The sequence below is a fragment of the Clarias gariepinus genome, chromosome 1 (genome assembly GCF_024256425.1).
Source record: "Clarias gariepinus isolate MV-2021 ecotype Netherlands chromosome 1, CGAR_prim_01v2, whole genome shotgun sequence".
Classification (NCBI taxonomy): Eukaryota; Metazoa; Chordata; class Actinopteri; order Siluriformes; family Clariidae; genus Clarias; species Clarias gariepinus.
The window spans coordinates 39904719-39921642 of record NC_071100.1 but is presented as its reverse complement, the minus strand read 5'-3'; the positions used below and the strand labels follow the sequence as shown (position 1 = coordinate 39921642).

General features: G+C 41.0%; 1 protein-coding gene across 1 annotated transcript in view; it reads left to right on the top strand.

The window, feature by feature from the left end:
- Window positions 1–16924, top strand: part of nrbp2a (nuclear receptor binding protein 2a) — a 49357-nt gene that overhangs the window by 24802 nt on the left and 7631 nt on the right. The window contains exons 2-7 of the mRNA XM_053495586.1: window positions 11914–12036; window positions 14049–14150; window positions 14557–14646; window positions 14912–14952; window positions 15525–15619; window positions 15703–15726. Coding sequence (XP_053351561.1) covers window positions 11914–12036; window positions 14049–14150; window positions 14557–14646; window positions 14912–14952; window positions 15525–15619; window positions 15703–15726 — 475 coding nt within the window. The remainder of the gene's footprint in view (window positions 1–11913; window positions 12037–14048; window positions 14151–14556; window positions 14647–14911; window positions 14953–15524; window positions 15620–15702; window positions 15727–16924) is intronic.

Sequence of the window (16924 nt, the reverse complement as noted above, 5' to 3'; positions counted from 1 at the left end):
TATGCTGTTAAAAACTCAACTGGAGACACAGTATATGACCCTGAAAGAATAAACAATACTTTCAGGGACTTTTATGAATCTCTTTATTCACCACAGATGAACCCGTCTAAAGAAGAAGTTGACCAGTTTCTTGATCATATAACTCTTCCGAAATTATCGGACAACCAAGCGATGGCATTGGATTCTCCACTGACATCAGATGAACTCCAGGAAGCCTTGAACAGTATGCCCAATAAAAAGGCTCCAGGTCCAGACGGCTTCCCAGCGGAATTCTATAAAGAATTTTGGACAGTTCTGGCACCAACATTCAACAGAATGTTGCAGGAATCTAAGGAAAATGGTAGACTCCCGCCAAATATGAATTCTGCTAACATTAGTCTCTTACTAAAACCAGGCAAAGATCCGGTACTGCCTAACAGCTACCGTCCAATATCACTTATTAATGTTGACATTAAAATAATCTGCAAAACGCTCTCAAAAAGAATAGAGAAGGTAACCCCTCTCATAATCCATCCAGACCAAACTGGTTTCATAAAAGGAAGGCACTCCTCAACAAATACGCGCAGATTACTTAACCTGATAGACTATTCATGTAATAAAAACCTTCAAATTACAATATTGTCTCTAGATGCAGAAAAGGCTTTTGATAGGGTTAATTGGAATTTTTTATTTGCAACTTTACACAAATTTGGTTTTGGAAACTCCTTCATAAACTGGTTAAAAATATTATATAATTCTCCAACAGCATGTGTCAGGACAAATGACCAAACATCCTCCAGCTTCCATCTTAAGAGGGGCACCAGGCAGGGATGCCCTCTCTCCCCTTCACTTTTTGCAATTTTTATTGAACCACTAGCAGCAGCTATTAGACAGACTATAGCGATTAAAGGCATTAAATGCAAGAATATAGAACATAAAGTTAGTCTTTATGCAGATGATGTGTTACTTTTTCTCCAGCATTCACAAACCACTCTCTCTGAGGTAATTACATTAATAAACTCTTTCTCAAGAATCTCAGATTATTCAATAAACTGGTTAAAATCTACTGTTCTTCCGATTAACTGCTCCTTTCAGTCCTCCTCCTCCACTCCACTACAATCTGGAAATATTAAGTATTTAGGTATTAATGTCTCACCTAGGCTCGCAGATTTAACAAAATTAAACCACATCCCACTCTCAAAGACGATAGAAGATGATCTAACCAGATGGAAGTCTCTACCCATATCACTCATGGGAAGGGTAGCTTCAATAAAAATGATGGTTTTGCCAAGAATTAATTACCTATTTGCAATGATCCCAAGCAAACCGTCATCTGACTGGTTTAGATCTCTAGACTCCTCCATCTCTAAATTCCTTTGGAAAGGTAAACCCCCGCGTATTAGCTTAAAAACACTACAAAAGGCCAAGGACAAAGGAGGTCTAGATCTGCCGAACTTTCACCACTATTTCTTAGCCAACAGGCTTCAACACATATCAGGGTGGTTAAAACACACCCTCTTAGATGAGCCTTGGCTAGATGTAGAACAGGCACTATGCAATAATATAGAGATTTCAGATCTACCATTCATTAGCTCAAACATCAAACGACATGTTTGCTTCAAAAGTATCAGTATCAGCTCCTCTCTGACAGCATGGTGGGAGTTTCTTAAAATGACTGAGTCTTCACTAATCCCATGCAAACGCACTCCCATATGGAACAACCCTGACATAGTACAAAACAATAATATGATAAACTTCAGGGACTGGGGTGGTAAAGGTAGTAAATACTTGGAACATATATTCGAAGGGACAGATTTTATTCCTTTTGATATATTGGTCAATCAATATGGGATGAACAAGAACAGATTTTTAGAATATCAACAAGTTAAATCTATAATAAAAAAGAAATTTAATTCCGATCGTATCAAATTACAAATACCACCAAGAGTGGCAGAATTCCTTAACCTCAGGACCCCCAAATTATTATCTAAAATATACAGGACACTATCTAAAATAGATGAATCAGTATCGATTCCTATTGCAAAATGGGAGGCAGATTTATCAGTCAGCTGGGACCACAATTTCTGGTCTCAGATATGTTTAAAACCTTTTGAACTGATTAGAAATCCCAGTTTACAATTAATACAATACAAAATTCTGCATAGAGTGCACTACACAGGTCATCGGATGTTCCGGATGGGTCTTACAGCTTCTAACAACTGCTCACACTGCCAAAACAACACACCTGACAATTACATACATGCTCTATGGTTCTGTCCACCTGTTCAGAAATTCTGGTATGAGATTTGTGAAGACTTATCAAAGTGTCTTAAATGTTCCATTCTAGCCTCTCCTTCAGTTTGCTTGTTAGGTGACCTAGAGGGTGTCACTACAGAGGTCAACACAATCCACATGGCTTTCACCGCCTTATGCATTGCTAAGAAAACTGTCCTCATGAACTGGAAAAATAGAAATAATCTTAATATCAACCAATATAGAGATCGTTTGTTAGACTATATTAGTCTTGACACGGCGTCTGCTGCCACATTAGATCAATCTCTCTGGGCTCCTTTGATCGGCTCCATTACCTAGTGTGGCTGGGGGCCGCAGTTCTGTCCGGTTTTGGTCCTGGTTGCTGATGCGGCGGGGGGGCATGCTGGCCTGGGGCGTCTGGGCGTTCTCGGGGGGTGGGTTTCTTGGGGGGTCCGGCGCTGGGGCTGCGGTCCTGGCCTGGAGGGGGCGTGGGTGGCTCCTGGGCGGTGGTTTTCCCCACCCTACCGTCCGCAACGCGGCGCTGCTGGGGAGGCCCGTGTCGGCGGACGTAGGTTGCCGGCCTGGCGGCCGCACCGCTCCAAGTTAGGTCCGGGGGGGGTTTGGGGTCCTGGGGGCGCTCTACCTCTGGGCTGGGGTTCCGGCTGGGCCTGGGGGGCCTGGGTCCTGGCTGGTGTGCTGCCGGGATGTGGCTTGGTGCTTGCCCTGGTGCCCGGCCCTGGGCGGGGGACCTTCGACGCATCGGTGGAGCTGGGGGGCCTCTTCAGCTGGTGAGTGTGTTTCTACCATCTCTTTGCAGGGGGGGGTCCATTACAGGAGGAGGACGGGCCTAACTTGGGTGTCTATTGTTCTATGTAGTCTGGGAGTCGACTGAATGTGGGGGTGGGAGTATTTTTATTTATTTATTAATTTTTTTTCCTTCTTCTTCCCCTCTGTTGTGGGGCCTGGTGGGCTGCCCCGGGCTCTGCGGTGGCCGGTGGGGCCGCTGCCATGGGCCCTGGTTTGGATGGGCCTGGGCCCCCGGCCCTGGGCGGTTTTTTTTTTTTTTTTTTTTGGGCAACGGGGGTGCCTATGGGGGTCAGTAGGGGAGCTGGTCCCAAGGGGGGGGTACTTGCCCCCTCCGATTATTTTCTCCCCATCTCCGATGCTTCCCTCTTCCCGCTCCATCACAACACCATACAGGTAGGGCTTTGAGGTGCGGGGGTGTTGCTGGGATGCAGGGGAGGTTTTCCTTCCCTGTCTCCTTGTGACCACCTGCATCTCAATTTTATATCACATCTTAGACACTCTAATTACTTACTGTCATGTTACACATACATATAGGGCCTTGGGGGTGGGCACACTGAATGGCGTCCAGAGGGCGGGCTGTTTAATCAGCCTTACCTCTGGTGCCAGTGCCCACTTCCCAATTTTAAGTGGCATGTAGACATTTAGGGTTATTGGGAGGGGCAGAGCTGACACGAGCTGCCGGAGGGTGGTTAGTGTGTTGCCCCTCCCTTGTTTTAAAGCACTTTAGAACAACACACACCAACAGTACATTAGAGCGGGAGGAGCGAAGCGGGGGTCTTCCTTTTTTCCACACCCCCGTTCTCTATCCGCGGTCCAGGGCCGGGGGCTGAGAGGAGGAGCTGGCCGTTCGGTCGGGGTCTGGGCTGGTGGTCCTTTCCGCTGCTGCGGGGACCAGGGGGGGTCTTTCTGTCCCCACGACGGAGGGAAGTGGGTATATGGGGAGTGTGAGTGTGTATACTGTCTATTTTTGTGTGTCTACATGTGTGAGTGTGTGAATATTTGTTTGTGTGTATGAGGGTGGGAATGTATGTTTGTGTATGTGTGTGCCTGGCTGTCTACGTTTAGGTGTCAGGTCAGGTCCTAGACTCCACCTCTCTCAACATCCCAGGCCCCCCCTGCTTTGCCACCACACACAGCTGTGGGGTGCTCCCAGCCGCTGGTGGGTTGTTGGTTTCTGGCTCCGGGGCGGGGCGCTCGGGTGAGTGCTGGCTCACTCGCGGCGGTCGCTGGGCGGAATCTGGCTCTCCTGGCTTGGCTGGGCACCGGCTGGTGGATGGGGGGGGCCCTGGGATCTCTGGACCCAGGGACCGGACTGCCTCGGAGTGGACGACCACCGGCGGAGCCTGCGGTCCTGTCACCACGGCCCCCTGGGGCGTCTACACTGGGGCTGCTAGATGACCCCCCTCTGGGCTCTCAGCTGCCCCTTTCGGGGTGGGGGGGCTGTCCCTGCGGTGGTTCTCTTGAGACTCCTGTGCTCTGGGGGGCCTCTGGATGTCTGGGACCCGTGTCTCCGCCGTATCTGCTCCATGCCTCGCGAGACGGGACTGTGGTCCCCCACACACACTATTAAACATTTACATGGAGGAGCCCTATGAACACAAGCGCGCTCACACACACAGGTGTGCACACAAACGTTCACACTGGTGTACAAACAGGTGCTCACACACACACTGTCTTTGCTGTTGCTTCAAAACAAAATGTTTATTTCAAAATATTTTATTAATCAACAGGTTTTGGGATTTGTGGTTTGCCGCGAGTCGTGCAGGTGTTGGTTGTGGCTGCGGTTTCTCTGCTGTTGTGTCTTCTGTTGTTTTTTTTTCTCTTTTTCTTCGGCAGGTGCGGAAGCAAATTTTGATTGTATTCTCTCCCCCCTCCCACCCCCCCCCCCCTTTTTTTTTTTTTTTCTTTTCCCTTTTTTTTTTTTTTTTTTCCCCCTCAATTGTTTGTTTGTTTATTTATTTTTATTCCCTTTTTTTTTTTTTCTTCTTTTTACTCTCTTCTCTTTTTTTGGTCCCCCGGTCTAGTCTATTATAATATGGGAAACAAACAAACAAAAAAAAAAAAAAAAAAAAAATGGCTGTGAATGATGATAGAACAGCTACACATACACTCTATGTGTTATCTGTGATACTGACAGGCCGGAGGAAAAAAAAAAAAAAGAAAAATAGGGGGTAGGAGCACAATAAGGGGTGACGCCACATGATAATTTATAGAGCAAGGATGTATTTGCAGATCATTTATATGAATTAACATAATCGAATCGAAGGCTTATTTCATAGATGGATCATCACCATTTTATGATACCAATATATACAATTATTTTAGCATTGGTGGCTCAACAAATACAGTAAGCCTGATCAGAGCACGTTGAGGGTTCGAACCCTAGCAGCGGCAAGTTGTTACTGCCTTGAGCTTCAAAAAGGATCTTAAATCTTTAGCGGCTAAATCAGATATATGAACTCGATTTTGCTTCATAACGCACTGTGATATGTAAGGTATACATGAAAAATGTCTTCTATGGTGTGAATATTCCAGTCACAGTCACGTGCACCCTGATGCTGGCCAATTCTGATTATAATCGCAGGTTTACTTTCACATAAATGGATTTCTACCAATCCAAATAACATTACTTTTAGCGCGAACAGGGCTGTATACACAGTTTTATCCATTTGTTCTTCCATATCTTAACGGTTATAAAACAGCCCACTGGCTGAGTGCTATGTCCTTGGGCAGGAATGCCTATGAAGTTGTAGAAATTCTATTTATAAGATCATACGTCATATGATGAGGTATGTCATGTACCGATATTTTTACAGGGCTTAAAAGCCTTAGCTGATATAGCAGGATATGACAAAAAGTTCTGAAATGTGAAAGCAACCCAAGTGTTTATGCATTGCAAAATTGTAATAGAACTTTCAGAGACGTGACCTTAGGTCAGAGTCGCAGAGGCAGTTGGGTTGGTTTAATCAAATCATGGATTTGCCTGTCAAAATCCATTAGCATGCTTACACAGACATGGCTATCAAAATATTTAGATTCATGCACACTCAAGCCTATTTCTATCCTCACCTAATTCTGTTAGCCAGCTGAAAGGATACCGCAATACTATGAATGCTGATCAGTTCTGCCCCATAAAATGACACTGTAAGCTTGATGTGCCTCAGGATAAAGAGTGCTTTCTGCCAAGTGTGCGAATCCTCATAAGGGTGAGATATTCCACACGGGTCTGTGGAACAGTCTTGTTTCTAAACCCCATGCTTTTGCAGTAACACTGACCTTTATATACTGTATGCAAGAAGCTACAATGCACAAATCTCAAAAAAGCAGTGAGTATATAGTGTAAAAAAATGTGTTGCAATGCCCGAAAGGAAAACCAAACCCTTGAAATAGCCCAGAAATAGATAGCTTAGAATAATCACAGCTATTGTGCATCCTCAGTTCCTTCTTTCCTGTTTAAAGCCGTCAAGAAGCAGGAAAGTTGCTTTCTGCACTTCTGCCAACTTGGCTTTTGCAATCCTGTTCATTTTCAGGAAGCGTGAGGTTGCTGCTGGCGCCGCTCTCAGGCTCATTGTGCCTGTCTTAAGCACCCAGGCACCTCGTCCGGACTAAAACCGCACCACGGTGCCAGGCTTAAATGGCGCTGCCACGCTTTCTAACAAGGGTTATTTGTTTTCAGATCATGGTGCCGGCCTCCCGGACCCTCCGGCTTCCTTGAGACCTTACACAACCTGCTTTGTTCTGACGTTAGTCCGGGCTGAGTTGGAAAAGCTTGTGTCATTGTGTGTATGAAGAGATGGAATTATGTCTGTCAACTAGAACCACTGCTTTGAGTTTTGGGTGACACCTGGGAAGCTGCTCTATTGCCAAAACAGGCACTCAAGAAACTTTGTGCGTTCTTTAAATTATTGTGGTACGAAGCAGTTTAAAGTTGGTGTCCACATACTTTTGGATAATTCTTAGTATTGCAGCACAGTAAACTTTTTTTCAGGAACGTTTACTATGCTGCAGCACTAAGTATTAGGAAGGTGGTGACTGTTTGGTCATGACAAGTGCCATCAAACAATCTGTTGAGTCTTCAAAATATTGAGCAATTCCAAGGAAAGTGACACAACTGTGATTCATGTGATCTTGCAGGAACTGACACTCCTTTAATCTCTTACAAACATAGCAACTTAGTCACTGAGTCATTAGCACTCATTCACCGTCTATACTACTTTATCCTGTATACAGGGTCGCGGGGGGCCTGGAGCACGAGGCGGGGTATACCCTGGACAGGGTGCCAATCATCGCAGGACACACACACAAAACACACACTACGGGCAATTTTGGAACGCCAATTAGCCAAATCTGGATGTCTTTGGTGGGAGAAAACCCACCGAGCACAGAGGTACATTTAAGCTCCATGCACACAGAGCTGAGGCGGGAATCGAACCTGGAACCTAGAGATGCATGGCGACAGAGTAAGGCGTAGGTGTGTATGTCGTTACTGGATAAGTCCTGAAAGTTTAGAGGTGATGCTGTCTGGAGAAAAATGATTGCATTTACCCAATGAACCAGCAAAACATAAATATTACGTAATATATAGCGCTTATCATATATAATTTTTCATATATAATGTGTTGTTCATATATAATATATAAAAATGCTTTTTTTAATAGTAGAAAACTGGTACAAAAGACGTCATGTTTTTACTGCAGGTTTTCATCCCACCTAGTTAAGATATCTGATTAAAGACCAAGATAACTACAGTAATTAAACGAGTAGAGTGAGGTGTGGCCCTTCATGGATAACATGCCTTAAACAGTTTAATGCCATGAGTTCATGGTGAGTTGTCACCCGAGAATGAAGGAAGTCATGCATTGCAACACGTACAGTACTGAAGTGGATATTTTCTGCTAGTTTGACACTCTTGATTCACAGAAGCATGAAGACATGCACTGACCTGCACTTGACACGTACACATCCACAACGAGTGGAAAACAAATATGGTGCATGCGCTCAGTGCATAATGTACAATGAATGAACTGTAATAACAAGGTGTAACCATGTACAGTCATTTAGAATACCACACTAACTAAGAGAGCATGTTAAGCCAGGATATAAAGGTGCTGTTTGTTTTTATTTAGGAAGCAATGGCACGAGTTCATAGTAGTTGGATTTACGAGAGCCTAGTACAGAAAGGTCTTGGGTCCCCGCTGGATTCATGAGAATACTGTTCCCAGTTATTAGACCTTAGGAGTTCGAATCCGGTCTTAACTGGGTCTTGAATTTCGTACATGCAAAGAGGCATACAGGCCAATCTGATCATTATTAATGTCTGTGCGAGTCAGATCCCAGAAGTTGTAGGGCGTAGAGTTCACAAACAACTTTAAATTAGCCTCGATGTTGTGATGTCTGCCGGAAAGGACGTCCTTTGACGTCACGGTGACATGGTTCGCTTGTGGCAGAAATGTTAAGTTGTGGTTAAGGTTTTAGGTTGACGAGCAGAACGTTTGAGTTCAATTCCTCCTCCTGCCAGGTTTCCAGTTGAGTTCCTTAACCCACAGCCTCTAGGTATGGGCGTTCCTGTAATGTACTGCTAGCTTAGACAGTTTCTGCATTACTGCCCAGAAGGTTATTTATGATTTAACTAACGTTAGTACCTGTCGTTGACGATTACAGCGTTTTTAAAAATAGTTAAACGGTTAAAGCTAAAAATAATCTGATCAGCTTTAATGTAATCAGCGATATTAATATTTTAGGTTGAAGCTCACGTACATGTCTGCCTGTATTTCTGTACAGCAGAACGCTCTGCCTAACTTATTAAGACAGAGAAATAAAATTTTGTAAGGTACAGTATCTTATGCCTTGTTTACGCTTTAAGTTGTACTCCTTACGTCATCAGACAGATACATTCCCTGTTTACAGTAGACTAATAAATCCGGTACGTGACCATTAATAACTCAATTTTTTTTGTATGAGACAAACTTTTTTTTTCAGCTTCCCTAAGATAATGAAGAATTAACATGCATTGATCTGTCCATACATCTTTGAAGATTCAGTTTTCATAGTGTATTGGCTATTTTCTTGTTGTTGGAATAATCCAAGCTGTGTCGCACGTTCAATTGTGTTTCGTGTTTATTTGAGCACTTTGTAGGAGCAATACGGTCATTTCTGTGACTTCCACATACTTCGTGTATTCACGGTAAACTATTGCGTTGATTGGCACGGTTGAGTGACGCGTATAGCCACGCCCACCTCGAGGGGAAAAAAAAGTGTAATACGACACATAACAGCGTACCCGCTCATAACATCCCTTCTACTCAACATTTTGATTTTATTTATGGTGCAGATTTAACTTCTGGCAGATACTGAAGAACTGGCAAAGTTTCATTCAATTCTGTCGAGCCTGTTTTGCATGATAAAACCGGTTGGACAGACAGACAGACATTTTTCTTGGACTGGTTTCCAATATCATTAAGTGGACTGATATCATCGAGTTCTGACGAATGTACATTAAAAAAAACCTTCTTTTATTTATATAGATGACATTTCACGTTCATAAAAACTGTAGCTGGTACTAAAATTACTCTAAGGTTTTAATGTTCTCTTTAAGCACATGACTGATCATTGAATTATAAGTTGTTTTTCATAATTATCCCAAATCAAAGTTTTATATATTTTGGTCAGGAATTAACTACACAGTATTTTAAGCATCTCTACAATAAGAACAGGAATTCAGACGTCCACTCATGACCGCTCCCAGCTGTTGGCCAACAGTTTGCGTATATATTTAAAAGATTCCCAGGTAAATACGAATCCGACAGTCACCTAACGTTTCAGGTCCTGGAAACACTGTAAAACACACATTTCTAGGAATTCCTTGTGGGTTTTTTCAAGACACGCTGCCCAAATGCTCATCGCCCACAATGGCCTCTTTCTGTATTTACAAGGTTGGGATTTAATCAGTTGCTTGACCTCATTGAATGTTTACTCACATTATCGAATTTGTGCATGCGGTCACTCTACAAACATTCCATGCCAATCTAAGACTGTTACATACACAAAGTGAAAAGATTTAAGAAAAGTGGATTATTGACGTTTAAAATAAATTAAAAAAAAAAACAGTTTTAACTTTCTGGAAAAAAGCACTATTTATAAACGGAGGGAAAAAGAACTTGTTTTTAATCTTGTCCAAGCCCTGTTTCCTTCCAGTCGGAAAATAAATACACCATAAATCATCAAAACTACAGTAAACATGGTTGTTTGCCCATTTTAGGTTGCAGTTATTTGCAGAATTATGGAGACAGAGAAATTGAGAGCCTGGGATGATGATAAATGGTGTCCTGTAAATGGGTAATAAAACGACTTTATGTCTTGAGTACAAACTAAAAATGAATAGTCGGTTTTATTACACAAAAGTGATCTTTGTTCTTAAAGCAAGACAGTCTCTGTAATGTATGACTGTATGATATTGTTTATCTTAAATTCACTTTAAAAATCCCATATTTCTTGATTCTTTCTTGACATAGATCTCAGAGCTCTAGCAAAGTGTGTCTGTTAAACCATCAGCGAAAACATTCCTCAGATCATTTTAATGCCTTAAACTCCCTTCATTTCACTCCTCCGAATGACTCATAAACAGCATGACTGAACAACAAGTTGGGGGGAGGGAACCTTCTTATATGAGGTCACAATAGGGGAAAAGCGAACTGGATTGTTTAAGCCCAGGCCGATATAAAAATGGAATGGATTTATTTTATTTCTTATGTTTTGTTGTGTGTATACAGTGCCTTGCAAAAGTATTCATACCCCTATGTTCCACTGGATTTTAGGTATAGGTATTAGAATACACCCCTCTTTTCAGATATTTATTTGTAAATAATTTTGAAAAACATTTATCATTTCCTTTCCACTTCACAATACTTTGTGTTACGTTGTAACGTGAAAAAGTTCAAGGGGTATAAATACTTTTGCAAGGCACTGTACATGTAAACTGGAAACCCAACTGAACAACAAGATGAATTTGCATAATAGGTCCCCATTAATATTTTTTCCTTTCTTATATAACAGATTTTTCAACAATGACATTTTTATTTACTGTATTTACTTTTCTGTGTCTGTAACTGCGGGAATGTCTGTACTGTAGTCCCTGTTATCACTTGCGCTATAGCATATACAGTATAGAGAGTCATCTCTTTAACAGCCTTTCTTTTACTTTCACTTAAAGATGATTAGACAGAAAAAAGTCACATTTACAGATAGTGCAAAGTCCTCTATCCTGAAGGCTTTTAAGTGATCGAAAGCTTCCTGACTTTAATCCGACACTACAGATTCCTTCTGTCAACTTTAAACTAACATCTTGCCAGAAAAAGGTTTACTCAGTTATTCATTATATTTTTTTCTTAATCCTTTTATTGTTGGGTTAAGATTACGTTGAGCATTTACCACATAAGTCCTTATAATGTGTTGTTATAGAAATCACAGTAATATAAATGTATGAAGTGCTTTGCCTATAGTCAGAGCTGCAGTTGTAGAAATTTTATTATTCACGTCTGACGTCAGATTTAGAATTTAACATCACTGTGGAAAAGCGCTAATAATTCATCTATCTCTCCATCCATTATGTATTTCGCTTATCCTGTGTAGGGAAAAGTATATATATATACTTTTATATTTATATATATATATATATATATATATATATATATATATATATATATATATATATATATAATATTGCCTTTTAAGGATATGCAATTTTTTGTTAATGGAAAAGTAAGCATAAAAATGAACTAATAAAGATATGATGAATAGCATGGGCTGAAAATACCGGTTTCAACAGCATAATGTGAACGACCTCTCTTCCTAATTGTAACTGTTCATCTCTTTCAGCTCAGTCAGGGGAACGTCCCTGGCATTGAGAGCGCTTCCTTGGCCATGGACACAGAAGAAGGAGTGGAGGTGGTGTGGAACGAGGTGCAGTTCTCTGACAAGAAGGTCTTCAAAGCTCATGAGGTGCGACCAGTCACTCGCTCATCTTAATGAGATAAATGACACATTGTTTCAAAGTTAGAGATTTGAAGATTGAAGCAAATTGTTGTACTTAAGAGTTCTGTAAACACTTTAAACACAGCTTTTAGCAACTGTGCCAGAATAAGGAACCGTCTTACAAAATGATGATCCTAAGTCAAGTTCATTCCTTCTCCAGACTAATGTTTTTCCTATTGAAATTAAAGGTCCCATATTAAACCATTTCCTTAAATAATTAACTCCGGAGTAGATCTGTTTTTGCTCCAGCAGCAATACCCCTTAGACAATGCATTTTATTCATACCTCAATTTTTACTCCTCTTCCAAGTGTGCCATTTCAGTGTCAATGTATGGAGGCGTTCAAGTCAAACTGAGACGTATCGCACAAATGAAGCACTTGACAATTACAGAAGCCTTCGAACACAGCATGGTGATGAGACTTTTACCTGCAGCAATTCATTTTAATGCTACAAAAGTAGGGATGCACCGAAATGAAAATTCTGGGCCGAAAACGAAACCGAAATTTTTGGATGCGCTTGGCCGAAAACCGATACCGAAACCGAAAATGGCTTCATTAAAAAACATGTTTAAAATATTTTCTTTTTGTTTGTATTAAAAAAATGTTGCATATTGCAACTTTGCTGTCCTCATCTGAAACTTTGAAGTGCTTCCAAACCGCCGACATACTCCGTGTTTGATGCGTAATCACAGCGCGAACGAGACGGGAGGATGGGAGAGGCATGGCGACAATTTCGGCTTTTATTTTCGCCGCTTTCTTACGTTTCGGCCGAAACCGATAATGCTATTTCGGCCGAAAATTTTCGGCGGCCGAAATTTCGGTGCATCCCTATACAAAAGTTTTTAAAAAGGCCGTATATCTAAGAATGACAATTCTGGTGGAGGTGGCTCAGAACCCACTGTAGTCATTCCGGTGAACATTCAGCGAGTGGAACATCTGATTCTATGAAAATCAACAAATAACTTGTTGCCTAACTTTCAGAAGAGATGCATGTCTGTGGATACTGTACACACAATAGTTTACAAACATCAATTGCACATTACAGGAACTCAGCTGGCAGTTATTGCCACATCGGCCGTACAGTCCAGACCTTCCCCCAGCCATTTCCACATGTTTGGGCCATTAAAGGAGTTCCTGGAAAAAATAAAAATGGTTCTTATACTCTCATCATTGTTGTTCTGCGTTATCAAAAGTCCCGTTTGAAAACCCTGCCAGGTAACTGCAGAGCTGAACAACAATCCTGGAGAGAGATTTAATTTCTAATATAAGGTCATGCTTATTTAAGTCCTGGGCAAAAATTTCTTTTTGCTTGTATAAACACACTGGAGGCCAACCTGCATGGCATGTCTAAAATAACTAAAAAAGTCAATTTAGCAATTTCGCAAAATAGCTTAAATAAAAGAAACAAAATGCATATTCTTAGTCTTATTAAACTTTCTCTGCCAAAGGAGTTTAACCTACATTCCAAATAAACATCTTATAGAAAATGTCATTTCATACTGTAAAACGTCCTTAGACAAGGTGTTACTAGTTGATTAACAACATATCAGAACAGGCGCAGTAATTAAAAACCTGTTATTTGCTCTGCTGCGGTTAGTGCTGCTGTTATACAAGATCAATCACCAACATCTGATCAGTCAGACATGAGAATTCAGCAGTGCGATGGTTGACACAATAATATTATAATAATACAATAATAAAAATGATCACGTGCAATAATGAATTAACTCTTGTCTTCTAAACTGTGGGCATTTCCTTGAAGGCCATACTGAAGTGGGATGATTAGTCTGGTTTCTTAGTGTTTTGTTCTAGTTTCTCAGTGTGTACTTTAATTCATTGAGGCCTCAATCTGCTCATCAGTGCAGGTTCTGTATCATGCTTAGTCACACCGGCTGGTATCATGGTCAAGGTGCTGCATACAGTATAATGGGATACCTGTACTGTGGACTGATTTTGTGTGTTTGTCTTTTCGTGTGTAGGACAGAATCAGGGAAATGTTTGAGAACCTCATGCAGGTGGAGCACCCCAACATCGTTAAGTTTCATAAATACTGGCTGGACATGAGGGAGAACCGAGCCAGGGTGAGATATGAAGATTCATAAATACACAAAAGCACAATAAATATTTAAAATATTTCATTTTAAGAGTATACATACAATACATCCAGTGAGTGAGTGCGTGTACATGTTGCAAGCTGTTTTTTCTTATACAGAACATATTGGAATGTAAATGCTAAATGAAATACTTCAACCTTTTTATTAATAGACTATTGTTTTATATTTTATTTTTAATTGATTGGATTTCTTCTAATTTAAAACAAGATTCGATTATGATTAGAAATCGTTTGTAATTGTTGTTGAATTTCTCTAGCCTTCATGGTGATCAGATATACTTCTAATGATGCATGATGCCAACAGATTAGGTTCTTACATAAACTAAATCCTGAAGATAAAAGGCTGTTTTAACCTTACTGTCTTTGTGTCACAGGTGATTTTTATCACAGAGTACATGTCCTCTGGAAGTCTAAAACAGTTTTTGAAGAAAACTAAGAAAAATCACAAGACTATGAATGTTAAGGTATGACTTTTTTTTTTCTGTTCTTGCCCCAGTTCCTCCTCATAAACAGGATTTGATAGGCAGTACACCACCACCCTGTGGTAAAGGAGGAATCACATTTTTGTACCCTCACACCCTGTCTGCATGATTACCTCTGTCTATTTTTCACTCCATTTCTGTGTTTAAGTGTGTGTGTATGTACAGTACGCATGCGCGTGTGCATGTGTGTGTGCTCCCCTGTCTCATTCTCTTTGTGTGTTTTTTTTTTTTTTTTTTGGTTCTGTAGGCATGGAAACGCTGGTGCACACAGATCCTGTCTGCCCTCAGGTAAGACTCCAGTCCAGTCCCATTACTGTTTCATTGGAAGTCATTGAAACAATCTATTAATATCTGTACAGGGTTCAATGAATTTCATGTTTTATTGTAATTTAATGGTTGTGTGTGTGTGTATAGAAGGCCCAAAAAAATGTATATGCACTTTAACATGAAAATTATATATGGCCATCTACTGGTCACATGATGGGATCAACGATGGTGCAACTACTGACATCTTTAGAGGAAACATAATACTACACATTGCTGCCTTCATTCAATTCGAGTTTTAAAAAAGGGCATAGATACCACCCGTTGAAGTGTGTATACACTCTTTTGGGCCCCATTTCCTTGGGCTCTTTGCTTTCTTGGCCCCGTGCTTGGTGGACTGTGGTGCACTGGGTGTCCTAGTGCCTTTTCATCATGGCCAGCATTGAGTTTTTTATATATAAAATTCAGGCCTTCGCCTTGATTATTTTGTCATTATAAGGTTCATATAGATTTCTCATAATTACTTGTTCAGTTGAAGATGTTACAGCGATTCTGTCACTTTCACGCTTTTTCACTTTGTTCTTACCTCCCTCCAGTTACCTGCATTCATGTGATCCACCCATCATCCATGGAAACCTGACCTGCGACACCATCTTCATCCAACACAATGGCCTCATAAAGATCGGCTCAGGTGCAGTCTGGCCTCCTTACTCTGTAGTTTAGATTCAGAATTCATTGTCTGTATTTAATCTTCACTTTTGTCTCCCTCCACAGTGTGGCACAGGCTTTTCGTCAATGGTAAGTACGTTTTTGCCCGTCTTTATACATTACGGCCCTGATTTTATTGAAAAACGCAAATAATGAGCAATCTGTGCAATTGCATGTGCAGTCAGTGGATGTGTTGCTGTTGAATAATAAGGAATAACTGTGTGAGAGATGTCATGAGAAAAGTGGTTGGAGGAAACAGTATGTGAATGAGGTTTTTACACGGAGTAGTTCTTCTTGAAAACTGAAACTCAGAGATAACCCTGATGGCAAACTAAAAAAAAAATCCCCTGTTTTAAATATAGCATGAATGTAAAATAACAGCACAGGGAATTTTATTAAGGTGAATATGGATGCCAACCCAGGCTGTTAACATTTTGGTATTTCCAAATGCACGTTTGAAGGGAATCTTTAATAAAAACAAAAACAGACCAGCTATTAAACTTTCTTAAATGGTATAAAGTGGCTTAGTGGTTAGCACTGCCGCCTTGCACCGCCAGGGTCCAGGTTCGATTCCCACCTCGGGGTCTGTGTGCATGGAGTTTGCATGTTTTCCCTGTGCTTGGTGGGTTTCCTCTGGGTTCCTCCCACAGTCCAAAGACTGGCGTTCCCAAATCGCCCAAAGTGTGTACGCATAGCAATCAGGCATCTACAGTAGCTGGCAACCCGACCCCTTAAGTACTGTAACTGCCACAGAAACGATTCATACCTCCAGAGTGGGGAGTATCCATCACACGATGTGCCCGATGGACTAAAACAATACTAAATGGTATGGGTTTGTTTTCAACTGGCAGAAATGCTCTACCACAAATTTGACAAATCTATCTTCCCAAAGTGCTTTTAATTATGAAGTAAATGACATGATGGAGGTACAAAATGAATCATTTAGCATTGATTCCACCCTGTTTTTTTCAGCCTTGATTGGAAATAGCCCAAATTGCATATTCATTAATGCAAATGTGTTCTCAAGCTCTTGCTCTGTATTACCACGATTTTATTCTCTGCACACTTTCTTTTATTATGGTCAGTATCACCTATTCATTTTGCATTGTGTACAAGTAAACTCCAGCCATTTTCCAGTTTTTAAAAATAGTTTGTATGAATTTCGTTCTGTTAAACAATGTTAAAATATACTAAGGAAATCATCATCATATCATAAAATCACAAAAATCCACAATAACAAAATGCACAAATAATAACAATACTTGATGCATTATGTCATGCTGTACAT